General features: G+C 42.3%; 1 protein-coding gene across 1 annotated transcript; it reads left to right on the forward strand.

Moving 5' to 3' along the window:
• The first annotated feature begins 1,061 nt into the window (after window positions 1–1,061).
• pitx1 (paired-like homeodomain 1) lies at window positions 1,062–13,927 on the forward strand. Its single transcript, XM_070917148.1, has 5 exons — window positions 1,062–1,165; window positions 2,157–2,211; window positions 7,343–7,492; window positions 8,723–8,925; window positions 12,551–13,927. Exons 2-5 carry the CDS (start codon window positions 2,166–2,168, stop codon window positions 13,097–13,099), a joined length of 948 nt encoding a protein of 315 aa, XP_070773249.1. The 5' UTR covers window positions 1,062–1,165; window positions 2,157–2,165; the 3' UTR covers window positions 13,100–13,927.
• The last annotated feature ends 282 nt before the right edge of the window (window positions 13,928–14,209 follow it).

The following is a 14,209-nucleotide window of genomic DNA, read 5'->3' on the forward strand; positions in this document are numbered from 1 at the left end:
GCAAATAAATATTGGCACAATTGTAATGTTTTGATTAATGTAAAACCAACAGCAGAACCAAACATTGCTTAAAGCTGCGTGTAAATATTAGGATGTGTACAATTAATTGTGTAAATAGTCATCCGTTAATGAGGGCTTCAGGCTGTAATGTTCAGAAGACTTATTGTTTGCCGAATCAAATAATAATCGAGAAAACAAACATTATTAGTGCCCGCACCCAAACAGTCTGTACAGACGTCCTGCTGTAAATTCGGCTATTTATAGAAATGAACTGCTGCCAACCGAATGAGTCAAATATTGTGATATAGTGAGAAAAGTAAGATATTAAAAAAAGTTTGACTTGTCTGTTTTTGGTCTTTGTTAAATTAAAAAAAAATCTAAAATCTAGAACAGTAAAAGCTAAAGACTGCAGACCATAACTGAGAACAAATTATTATTTTTCAAGCCACTTAACAGAAAACCTGCGTGAGTTTACAGAAAAGCCGTTTAAAACGTGGAGCGAGCACAAATGATGAGCTCATAAAAACTCTTAAGCCTCAACTTTTCACACCGAAAACTGTTTTTCTTCACAGCCGCATGATCATGACGGGATGTTTTTAAAAACTGAAATAAAAACGGCATTATTATCATCATTATTATTATTATTATTATGAATTATTATTATTATTATTAAACTGCTTGTTTCTCTCATATTGGGGTTGAGAAATGAGGATGAAAACATATTTTAAGATGAAGATCAGAAACTGAGAATGAGGATACATTTTTGGCATGAAGATAATGAAGATGAGGGTGACGTCAGGTGAGGAAGATAAAGTTGTGGAATTAAATGAAGATTAAAAAATGATGAAGATGGGGGGGGGGGGGGCACAGAGATGAAGAGGAGATTGAAGGTGCAGGAGGATAAAGAGGATGAGACAACGGGGGAGGTGGGAAATGTTGGCGGTGGGGGTTGCGGGGTAGTGACGTCACCGCGAGGCGTGCTGCAGATCGCCAGGAAGAAAACCGAGGCGGCGCCGCAGAGACGCAACCAAAGCGCTGATTACCGCGGACGCAGCGTTTACGCGCAGCCGACGCATAAAGTGGATTTACTGAACACCTGCATGGGGGAACTCTGAGGCTTTATTCATTTTTTTTTCTGTCGTCTGTCTCTGCTGGGAACCAACTGGTGAGTAAAACACACACACACGCACACACACACACCAAGTCCGTCAGGTCGCTGAACTTTTAGCTCAGGGACTCTGTCAGAAAGGGTGGCTGGCATCCTGCTCTCGGACCGTTTTACGCTTCAGATGTTGCACATATGAGTCACACGCGAGTCCGTGTTAAGCATGATGGAGAAAATTAAATGTTGACAAGTGCAGACTCCACAGTGCGTGTTGTCGGTTCGTTGTGGTCTGAGGCTGTAGTGACGGTGGAGAGGCCGGAGACTGAGTGGATGGAGCTTTACGCACAGCAACGATCTCTGCAGTTAAACAGCAGCAGGAAACATCAGTTTGCGGCTGAATAGAGTCAGTGCTGTTCAGAGTGTGTGAGCAGCATTATAGCCTGAAGCCTGCTGTAATAATGTAGTCCAGCGAAACTCTGCATTCATCTCTGACTGGCGCCTTAAACGGACCAAATGAACCCAAAGTGCTGAGTGAAGATTTACTGAGGACATAGAGGCAGCAACGGGATTCCTGTAGATAAGAGGGGCTGTGTGTGTGTGTGTGTGTGTGTGTGTGTGTGTGTGTGTGTGTGTGTGTGATGTTACAGAGGGCATAAACATAAAATACATACTGACAGTTAATGTCATTAATAATGTGTTCTGCTTAGTACATTTATTTTGGATTGTTCTCTTCTGGCTGCTGCTTCTTTATAAATATGTTTTATAGAATTTTAATTGTCTCATAGTAACAGTGTTTGAGAAACCGGAAAAGGACGCACAAAGAAATAAACATGAATATGAATGTCCCCTGTTTTGTAGCAACGTTGTACTACAGTATTATTAGCTAACTTTAATTCATTAAGAATATCAGCAAATTATTTATTGTAATTGGCTTATATATATATATATATATATATATAAAGGTGTTTAAAGAGAGGAAAAGGAGAGTATTTGACTTATTTTTGATATGAAGGAAAATCTTCTTCTGATGCAACTTTCTTCTGTTTTTCAGGCAACTGGAATGGAACTGAATCTGTCGAAGAATGGGATTTCCTGTGGGGACGCAGGTAAAACTCGTTCTCTGCTTGGTTAAATAATTATACTGCCTTTGAGAATATTTGAGTTTTTCATAGTTTGATACTATATATAAAACTAGAAACTGTCATGTAAAGCAAAAGGGATGCAGCAGTCAAAGTACGGAGCTCTCGGTTTGGCGCAATGTCAGAACTTGTTATTGGTAAATGTCGCAGCACACAGGCTGTGCGTGTTCACAGGCATCTGCTTTTATGCTTTTTAGACGCAATATGTTTGCTATGTGGTGAATGGATACGCAGGGCATTTACGACATGCTGATATGCGGATATATCAGATAATGAGATGCAAATGGCAGCGTGCGGAAATCAAATGAAAGCAGACTGAAATAACAGTTTCAACAATGTAGGCCTAGTTGAGTTTTACTTCCACATATAATCTGCTTTATTTTGTGTGCCTGGTTTCTGATAATGATTTCCGGGTGAGTCGTTTTGCATTTGAAAACGAGAAACAAAAGTGGAAAAACATCAGATAGACAGCGAGCAACAAAAAGATCTATTCGCAAGGAAAAACGTTTCCAAGAGCAGAAGTTTACATATAATCTGTTTTCTCCTAATTAAGTTTGTCATCAGAAATTAATAACGAGGTTTCCTCACAGGGGTTAAACACAGACCAAAGAAAGTGCGTAAAAATGAAAACTTTGAGAAGTATTTGGGTTTTTAGACATTTAAATGACCGACATGCACGTGAGACGGAGGCTGGCTGTGTACAGTCCATTTAAACTTAATTTCCTTCCAGGAAACGATCATTTATAACAATAAAGCAGCTTCAACTTAAAAAGGTCAGATGCTAAACAGCAAAACACAAATTAGAAACAGTTATTATAAAGACAAACTGGCTGAAAGAGGTTGAGACTGCTGACTAGATGTTTGTACTGAGGAAGGAAATTCAGGCTAAATTGACCTTCATTAAAGTCACAGTGGAATCTATGTTGCTAATAGACATACATGCGTTTATACTGCTTTTTGGAGGAGATTCATGACTATCAAGGAACTATTTTTTGTGTGTGTAACAAATGTGTATTTTTTGAGGACTAATACTCTAATAATCAAGCTTTTTATTTTTGTATAAAAACACAGTAAACGGCTGCTGGGCTCAATAAGCATGCAGCATGATGTGTGTGTGTGTGTGTGTGTGTGTGTGTGTGTGTGTGTGTGTGTGTGTGTGTGTGTGTGTGTGTGTGTGTGTAGGCCGAACTGGCTTTAGTTCAGAGGGTAATTTATAGGAAATCTGAAAATCCACATCCCAACCCCACGTTTGATGGTGTTTTTATAGATTTTTCTATAAATGTTGTTTTATAGTGTTGTATGATGGCCATTGGAGGTTGTTTTATTTACACCTGCTTCCCCTCTGTCAGGTTGTTTGTTGGTTGTCAGGCTCCAGGTCAAACAGACCTTGGACCAAGCAGGGAAACCATCACCAAGGAAATAATCAGCTCTGTCCTTCTCCAGTTACCCACAGTGTCCAGTTACATCTCCACTGCCGTCCAGCCTTTGAATCTGCTCGCCAGCTTTAATTTTCTATATGCTTTGTTTTTGGGGTCCGTGGCTAGCTTTACTTTGTTTGGTTGCCTTACAGTTAAGAGAGAAAAAATACCCCAAGACTGTATTTGTATGTGTGCGATTAACAGAGTTCGCAGAGTTTATTTTCACTTCTTGGTGGAAAAATATGAGTGTTTGCATTGCCACTGGCCTTTAACCTGTCCTGCCGGATGGAAAGGCTTTTTAACTCATCCATCACACGCAAGTGCCCTCCAGAGCAGAGGAGGAGCAGGGCGCAGGCAGAGATGCAGGCTGAGAAGGCTGGGTATTTAGATTACCCCCATCTATCAGCCTGTAATATCTGCTGGAGGACAGAGGAAGGTAGAATCACAGGAACTCCTCCATGGAAAATCTCCATGTGCTGTAAGTCCCTTAATGTTCCTGTAGGGACTTCAAGGGTCAGTGGGTTTATTGTGGTTATTATCTACAGTAGTGCTGCTGTACTATTCATATGTTAGGGAAATATATAGTATTACATTATAAAATCACCGCATACTGACCCACCAAGGATACTTCATGGATACGCAGTGTATCCACTAACCCCCAACTAACACGCATTGATTTCGAGTTTCACAACCGGCATAGTAAATACCACCTGCAGCCACCATGGGGGTGACCAGGTCCTTGACGTCACTTCCGCTTACTCTCGTGTTTGCCGTTGAATTTGTCGCGTTTTCTGCGCCAAATATCTCTTCAAAACCTTTTTACGCACTCAGAAAGGGAGTAAACAGGCAGGTAGAGCGACAGTGGGCTATAGCTGAGGGTCGAACATGTTACAGGCCTCCATGTTGGAGCTGGATAGTCTAATAACGACAATTTTGCTATTAAAAAAAAAAAAATCAAAAGCGCTGGATTGGTCAGCTCTTTTTCTAGCTGTTTAAACGTCTTCATTATAATAATGAACGTGGCGGATGTGTGATGTGTAGAAATGAACGGAGCCCGAGTCTGTAGAGCAGCTCTATGCAGAGAGGCTGAACAACTATAGATGGAAAAAGGCAAGTGACTGTTGAGAGCTTGCAATTGTCTTTTTGAAAGGGCCTTCGGGGGGAGTTTTCCGGTCGGACGGGGATCTCATGTCACACAATGGTCGAAAATGCCCGAGACTGGCGCCGGTGACAGTCCGGGTCTCAGACGGTGAGGCCTGAGCCGGTGCGCATTTACCTGACACATGTAGGCTACAGGCCGAGCCACAGCAAGTCGGCAGGTCAGCTGGTCTCATATTGCAGGAGAGACGTAAAGCGACCAGTCTGCGACCAAAGAAATTGACGTCATCCGTGTTTTGCACTTTGCGCAGAGACGCAACAAAACATCTGTCCCACCTGACTGGAAATGTGGTCACTCAGACCTGAGTTTCCTCAAGACATTAATTTTGCTCTTGTTTTCGGACAGTTTGACTTTTTCAACAGAAAAGAAAATACTTAATTCAAGAAAAACATTTTGGGAACAAGTTTCTGACTCCGTTGGCAAATGTTTGCCTTCTTTCGAGTATAAGAAATACGATTTCAAGACTATTACAGCAAACGATTCAAACCTGAAATTCTGCCGAAGGTCTACACATGCGCAGTCATACTAAAGAGATCTTGGCACACGCAGAGGACAATTATGCGCTCATACTGCAGGCCCAATGTCAGAATAGAGCCTATATGTTGCGTAAAACACCAAAACTCAATGAGTGCTCTTATTGGTCTGAAATAGAAACAAATCCCATCCCTGACTTCCCAAGATGCACCAGGTCTACTTAAACCTTAAAATATTACAGTAAGGCCTCACCTGGCGCATCCGGACTTCAAACTAATTGAAACCAAGAACTTTGGCCTCCGTGTTTGCAAAAGTCGTCTCACTTCTCCTGCAGCTGCTGCATGTTTTAATGCAAGTTTTACTGCATGCTTTACTCCAGTGCAGCACACACTGAGATCGGCTGAAGTCAACATCTGGACGGAGCTCTGCAGTTCTCCACACAGACATATGAATGCACAGAGCGTTACAGTTCACTTCACTGCAAGTAGCCTACTGTGCATGCGCGTCAAGGATGCCAGACTCTAATCCAGAAAACACCCTGAAATTATAACATTTGATTTTCAAATGTACTCGTAGCTCTTTTCCAGCTTTATCTAAATTGCTCCACGGGACTTGATTCAGTCTCCACAGTCGGGCATATATAAGCAGATACAAGGCGTAATGCGTCTTCTCAGTGATGACCGCGCCGCAAATCGTGAGTCAGCGCCAACAAAACGGACTGAAGGCAAAAGTGTCACCGCCAGTAGCCATATTCAGGTTATCTGTAATCAGATCAAATCATAATGTGATTAGTGCTGAACTGTTGGGATCCAGCAGAGCAACTGAGTGCATGTTGTTGAAGTTTTAAAAAAAGGTTGTGTTAATGTTTGATTACAAGCCAGTGGCTGTTTGGGGTAAATGTCAACAGATTGCTGCTCAGCCTGGTGTTGGCCCTGCAGTCCAGGTACAGCGTGTTTTAGGTAATGAGAGCTCTGATCCGGTCTGGCTTTTATTAGTCCTGATTGTTTATTTGTGGTGAAAGAATGAGCTGATAGAGCGACACTCGTCAGTTTACAGAGCTTGTCTTCATATCATGCACTTTTTAACACCGAGGAAACAGTAACCGGGCAGGCCCGTGATAGATGGCAAATGTTTATTCAGCTCAGTACATATCCGAGATGTATATTGTGCGGGGAGTGTGTGTGTGTGTGTGTGTGTGTGTGTGTGTGTGTGTGTGTGTGTGTGTGTGTGTGTGTGTGTGTGTGTGTGTGTGTAAGCGCGCCCAGCTGCGTTGCGCTGGACAAATTTCAAACATGCCTGCACGAATAAAAGGCCCATTTTACTCCTAAAGTGCAAAGCATTGCGCGCTCCCGACAACTGGGGAAAAAAAGCAAATGAACGCTGCAAAAAATGTCTTCGTTAAACATTCAGTCCATTTCTGAGCTGTAGTCTATCAGCAAGTGAACAAACTGGTGGGATATACATTCATTTGGTAGGAAATGCCCGTTTGCTCAGATTTGTCGCTTTTTTTATGTTTTCACTCCAACAAAACCTGAAGACATGTGCTGATGTGCACGCGACAAAAGCAAAACGTCTAATGAAGTAATAGCACCTTTTTTTCTTTGTACATTGGTTTAAGCCTGACGTCAGACTAAAAGTCTTGTTTGAGTGGAGATTTTCTTGCAGCGGGCAGGCTTAGTGGGTGGGACTCGCTCAGTTTGGGGAGGTTAAACGCAGCAGATGGGTGGGTCTCTTGTGTGGGTTGGAGAGCCGGAGGTTCCTCTCGGTCACAGCGGGCAGAAGCTTTTCCCAGCAGCGGAGAGAAGCAGAGCGCACTGGGTCGTCACTGCTGTAGACCAGGGAAAGAGGGCTGTGTGATTTCTTTCCTAAAAGTCTTTTTATTTTCGGCGGAAGAACAAGTCTCTGGTGGAAATTCTCCCTGCACGGTTCATCCTCTCATGCCGTGGTGTGTGTCTGGCAGCGGGTGGATTTTGAGCTGTTGAGGAAAGCTTTGTGCACCCCCAGGATTCACCCCCGTTTCCTCTTTGTACGCATCCTTCTCTTCAAGGTGGCATGAATTTGGACAGAATCGCAGAGGCAGTGAGAGCACCGCCGCCCCGCGACGTGGCCCCCGCGTTTCATTTACCGAGAACTTCAAACAGCAGTCGAGAAACTTTAGAGAACTCAAGCAGCGAGTCTTCAGACACAGAGTTGGCAGGTACACAGTCAGAGTGCTTTTAGCAACTCGATTCCTTCTTCTGAGTGCAATAACAGTTTCATTTACGTCTCCACGAGCACGTTTACGGCGGGCTTTCGGGGGCATGCCGGCAGTTTAACGCTGCGGGAAAAGGAGACAATATTTTAGTTCACTTGTATGTAAACTAAGTGATTGCTTTTTCTCACTGCAATGACGATGTATTTCCGTGTGTTACGGTGCAACATGTGAGTGGGTGAAATACACCCAATGTGCAGTAAATGTTAGTTTGGTCTATTGCTGCCTTGCAGTTTAATGCGCATAAATACAACAGAACAGGGAAAATAGTCCAGTTTTGAGCAGTTACACCCCATTTTTTGTTTATTGCGCTGGCTGAACAAAACACTTGGCAGGATCCCGAGGTCTGTCAGGGAAAAATGTGCAGAACAGCCTGGCCTGCTGTCAGTAAATGCATTAAAACAAACTATAAATATTGGGCCCGTCCACCAATCTAAACTGAAAGCCAGAAGGTCTGTATTAACAATTCTTGGAGAAGCTTTTTATTCTTCAACTTCGCCACATAAAAAAGAAAAAAACAGGGATGCTTCTTCTGTTCAGTCCACATGAGGAAGAAACAGCAAATATGGGTGTATGTCATTTATTTTTAATGCCCTTTGTTGAAATTATTTATGGGGCTTAAATTAAAAATGTTGTGGCTTTAAGTTGCTTTTTATTCATTCAAGAGACTATCCCCCTTTTGTGATTAACCTTTACACGTGTTGACCCTTCAGTTTAATGAGGTAATCTTGTTAGGACACGAATACAAGATAGCAGTTGGGAGATAAGAGGGGGCAGACCTCGTCGTAAAGAAAGTAATATTGATCTGTCAACGTAAAGCGAGAAAGATTTAAGTGTGTTTGAAAGAATCGATACAAAACTCCCAGACGTGTTTGTAAATATTTGGCTTTAATCTGTCACTTCTCCTCTGAGGTTTTTTTTTTATGAACAACTTTGTATATCGTGTATTTAGAGCTCTGGCTTTGCTTATTTCATGTTGACATGCCTTTTCTGTTACAGTTGACCTGAAGCTTTAGTGTTTTTTGCACGCTGGTGCACTTAATGTCGGCCTGAGACCTTTAACCGTTAAGGTGCAAATACTAACTTCTTGTTAGTCCCTGTCCCTTATTTGCATGCTATGCTAAGTACCCTATAGCTGTAGCATACAGTAATTTCACCCCGCTTTCTGATCCACAGAGAAGGAGAGGAGCGCTGAACACAGGAGCGATGACGGGAACGCGGACGATCCCAAGAAGAAGAAGCAGCGGCGGCAGCGGACTCACTTCACCAGCCAGCAGCTGCAGGAGCTGGAAGCCACTTTCCAGAGGAACCGCTACCCGGATATGAGCACCAGGGAGGAAATCGCCGTGTGGACCAACCTCACCGAGGCCAGAGTCCGGGTAAGGGGCCGGGGCCGTGCGTAAAGTGTGCGTAATGCGTGCGTAAAGACGATTTGACAAATAAATTCATACATTCTTGGCTGGGAGAATTCTCAGGCAATTACCTAAATAAATGACCCCAACACACATGAACCAAATGCATACAATTTAACCGCTATACCACAAAATAAATATTGATAAGACAATTAAGTCTAACATTTAAAAAAGTACAAACTCGGCTTAACATCAGTCACACTGTGTATTACATGTGAATTCATATGACTTTGTTCCCACTAACATTTTAATGCAAAATCTGACCATTGATTTGTCTAAACAGCTATTTTAATACAGACAGGAGAAAAATCTCCTCCGCTGAGGATGTCACAGACTCGCTCTCCCAACATTTACATTTCATGTCAGGACAAGCCGATAACGTTGTAATATTAGTCTGTTTGTGGCATTGAGGTCTATACAGTGTCGACTTTGTCCTGTGCTCTTCGTGAATGAAAGAGCGAACCTCCAGCATTTTAACAGGCCTCATGTAAATTACTGCAGTGACTTTAAACAACTCAGTCAGTTAGAAACTAAATGTGTGATATAATCCAGAGACACGCTGAAGAAAATCCGTTGACAAAAAACTGGGATGTTTTCAAACCTGTAGCGTTAACAGATATTAAGTTGCAGTCATCCCTGACTGTCAGCTACGGTGTGTCCAAAAAGTAAGTCGTCCATTATTAAAACACGCGCGTGTTTCTGACACAAGCAGAACTAAAAGTGCACGTTTCTAAAAACACACGCTCCTGTTAACATATTTAATGTTGAAAATTTAGCAGAAATGAAAGCTGTCTTTTACCATTTGGATCTGTTGGAAATGACATCCTTTTTTAAGGGTGTATCCGCGCTGCTAATGGAGCCGGGTGGGGGGTTGTCTTTTGATGACGTCAACACCAGTCCCTTATTTGTCCCCGTGGAAGAGACCGTTCACGCAGCCAAATCTACCTGCAGCTGTGCAATGAACAGGAACAGCAAGTAATCACAACTTGAATCACGAGAGATGTGAATTCTTATAATATGGCCCCTTTAAAGTAGAAAACCGCCGACACAATAAGCGGCCTTTTACTCTGGGGAACTAAAATGAAAGTGGACTCATCAATATACGCTGTTCTTACACAGGTATTCATGTTGGCTGCTCTTTTCTCTGAAGAAAAAAAACCCCAACCAAATGTGGATGCAAGGGACGTGCGTTAAACTCAAAACAATTGCAGTTGGTTTTCATTTACAGCAACTGGCGCCTGGCGGCCCGTCCTTGCAAAATCCACCGTCTCAAATTGCATTAAAAAATGCATGCGGCTATTTAAAGTGCGGAGGGGGGAAGTTAAAAAAAAAGAGAGAGAGAGAACAAGTTCAGAGTGCTGGACTTTTTCGTTTCTGAAGCCAAAGAGGGTGAATGTCGAACAGTGCAGGCTTTTATTTTGGCGGAATAAAAAGAAAACATTGTGCGCGTGGCGCGACACGGACTCGCATCTGAGCATTTGATCAAATGGTTTGACGTTTGAAAGTGTTCGGACTTGACCCGTTAAAGTCATCAGTGTTTAATCAAGCTCGACAGATAATATATTGAGTAATATCTGCGGGCTCCGCTATTTTGAATGCTGCCATCGTTTAATTAGCTCTAATGAGGTTTTTGCTTGTTAACATGACATTAAAACCTAAAGTAGACTCTTTTCTTTTTGCTGCTCGGTACAGGAGACTGAAAGCTCACACGAGCCGAGGCGCTGCTGTGAAATGCAGCCTGCGTGTTTCCTCCGCAGCTCTCTGTCACATCGCTCATGTCTTTGTGGACAATTTGTCCGCAGCACCCTGTCCCCTCCACGACTATAAATAGCCTCCGCGGGCCCGTCTGATGATACCACTTGTAAACTGTTTTTACTATGAATTAAAAATGACTCGCAGAGTGCCGCCTAACGGATATTTTGTCAGGTTTCGATAAGGCGTGAAGATATCCAGAGGCACGTTTCTGATTCATTTACAGTCATCCGCTGTGCGTGTTGGAGTCATGTTGTAAACTTGTTGGTTTTATTTTGGGCAGTCTGACCTACATACTGATATACAGGCTATACACACACACACACACACACACACACACACACACACACACACACACACACACACACACACACACACACACACACACACACACACACACCTAAGCGTTAATTTTACCCGTATGCAACAGCAGAAATAAGCTCCATTTAATTGCCAAACATGAAGTAATAGAAACTAAAATACTCTGACTAATTGCTTTCAACACATCCCCGGCTCTCAAGTCAAAAACACATTTGAGGCTGTTACTATTGTTTTATTTGAATTATGTCGTTTATAAACTGTTTTGCAACTAAATGAATATGTTTCGTTTACATCGTGCGCAGTTTTCAAATGTGTCATAACAGAAATTAAAGTGCAGAATTTCCAAACGAGGTTTTTAATATTCAGAATAAAAATATTTTATTTAATATAATTAATATTTAATTGTTTCTATCCTCCCGCACTCACCTCACCCCTCATTTAACACTTCCTGCGCATATAACCTAACTGAACACAACTTGAAATAAATGTGGCTTAAAAGGAATAAGGCTTTAATAAAAAGTCAATTCTAAACAAACAAAAAGCAGCAGTTTGGAATTAAGAGACTCAATGGTTCAACTTCCACAGATAGATTTTGCTTTAAGACTTTGTTTTCAAACTCACTTTGATTTGGGGCAAATTAAATGGGGATTTTAGCGGATGAATTGGAGGTTTAAGTCTGTGCAGTGCTGGACTCTCGATCAGCAGCTGCTCCTCTAATTTAAATCTGGGTTTCCGATGCAGCGAAGCGGACTGACTGAGATTACAACCAAGTCCAGTTTGACATGTTCACATGCGGAATAAGAAACAGCTCCAACACAAAGAGTCAAGAATCAAAGACTGAGGACAAATTTCACTTGGAAAAAGTGTTATTTTCTATATTTAAAAAAAAAAAAAAAGGCACAAACTGATTTTTGTGATCATATATACATTTAAAGAGCCTCTAACTGAAAGGTTGGACCATGAGACAAACAAGCCTTTGTGTATGTTTTTCTCAAATGATCATAATTGAAAATACAGTCTAGGCCTTTTTGCCGTGTTTACAGACTGCTGTAAACAAATCTTCAGATATCTGAGAACATTAAACAGATGTTGTATTAAAGAACTGCCAGCCAATGTGGGACTGCAGCTTCAAATTTAGCTTTTTCTGTAGGGCTTTTGAGTGAGCTTAGAAAATATTTAAGCAAGACATGGCACTATGCAATTGGAGTAACATTCAAAAGATTATTAATTTAGATTTGTTTTTCATTACAATATTGTGTTTGTTGTGTGTGTTCTGTGGCCTAAACACCAACACACCCTGAAGGCAGCAGCACTTTTACACACACATTATTCCATCAGCACAAACTGCAGTTTCTGATATTTAAGGGGGGAAATGGTACAGCGTCATTCTTAAGATAATGAAACATAATTTTTTAGAGACGAGACAAGGTGGACATTTTATGACAGAAAAATAGGAACCTCGCTCCACACTCATACTGCTGTTCATGTCCACGGTACTAACCGCGTGTGTCTCCTCCAGGTGTGGTTCAAAAACCGCCGGGCCAAGTGGAGGAAGCGGGAGCGGAACCAGCAGATGGACCTGTGCAAGAACAGCTACCTGCCGCAGTTCAGCGGCCTCATGCAGCCTTACGACGACATGTACCCGGCTTACACCTACAACAACTGGACCAACAAGGGCCTCACCCCGGCGCCGCTGTCGACCAAGAACTTCACCTTCTTCAACTCCATGAGCCCCCTCACCTCGCAGTCCATGTTCTCGGCACCCAACTCCATCTCCTCCATGACCATGGCCTCCGGGATGGGCCACTCCGGCGTGCCGGGCATGCCCACCCCGGGCCTCAACAACATCAGCAACCTGAACGGGATCGGCACGTCCGGCATAAACTCGGCCATGTCGTCGTCCGCGTGTCCGTACGGGCCTCCCGGCTCTCCGTACAGCGTTTACCGGGACACTTGCAACTCCAGCCTGGCCACCCTCAGACTCAAATCCAAACAGCATCCAACTTTCGGATACAGCGGCCTGCAGAGCCCCGGCTCGAGCCTGAACGCCTGTCAGTACAACAGCTGACGGGCCGGCAGCGGGGCCTGCATTTTACAAATATAAATAAATATATATGTGATAAACGGACACGGTGTCAGAGCTTATAGGCGACCTGCGGATGGGGGAAAAAAATCAAAGACAACTAAACTGGATTAGTTGCAGTCACGTTTCCAAAAAAAAAAAACAAAAAAAAAAGAAAAAAGGATTATGCGGGTTTTATGTGTTTACCAATGAACTTGCACAGCAATTGAAATGTCCAGGTTTTTTGATTTTTTTTTTTTAAATGATGAAGACGTGTTACATTGCTGCATTGTACATAAAATGTAAATATATACAGGCCTAACATATGAAACAGACGATGGGATTTTTCTTTTCTTTTTGTGCTTGCTTGCTTTTGAAGACTGGCTTGGGGGGTTTCTCGACCGAAAAACAAGGATTTGCAAGAAAAAATTAAGTGTCGAGCATATCATGAATCCAGACTCAATAAGAAAAAAAAAAGAAATCTTGCCTATACTGTACATATTTTATACTGCTTCTGTGTGCTTTCTATTTACCGTCTATGCAGGGTGCCACCGGCCCGTTTGACTCCACGACGCCTCCCGTTCAGTGACTTTACTTTGAAATGTTTCATTTTGTTTGCTGAAATAGAAAACCCCGCATGTTTAACTTGAGTGCAACGTGTTTTGTACGATAATGTAAGACTTTGCAGAAGTAAGTTCATTAGCCTAAACTGTATACAAGAAAAGGTGATTCAAAGTCCTCATGTGTTTATGGTAACATGTTTGTTTGAATAAACTCCAGGAAAAGAGAAGTTTATTTCAAGTATGTTTCAGAGGAGTCTCTGTTTAACGAGACGAGCGGTCCAACTTCTCCCCAAAGAGGAGCAAAATAAATAACTTGGCTAAATATCCGCAGCCTATTGATCCACCCAGTTTAAAAAGGATTACCTCAGCAATATGAAGATTTTTAAGGATTAATGGGACCAGCCAGTAGTTATCTGGGCTTTAACCATATTTTATTTTCTCTTTTGTTCATTTAGAAGATTATTCCTACATTATCTTTCCCCCCTTTATTGCACATCAAATTGCATTTTCTCTTTTAGTTTAAATGCGCATCTTGCAAACTTCCAGACCTTAA

Source organism: Enoplosus armatus, chromosome 13, assembly GCF_043641665.1.
Source record: "Enoplosus armatus isolate fEnoArm2 chromosome 13, fEnoArm2.hap1, whole genome shotgun sequence".
NCBI lineage: Eukaryota > Metazoa > Chordata > Actinopteri > Centrarchiformes > Enoplosidae > Enoplosus > Enoplosus armatus.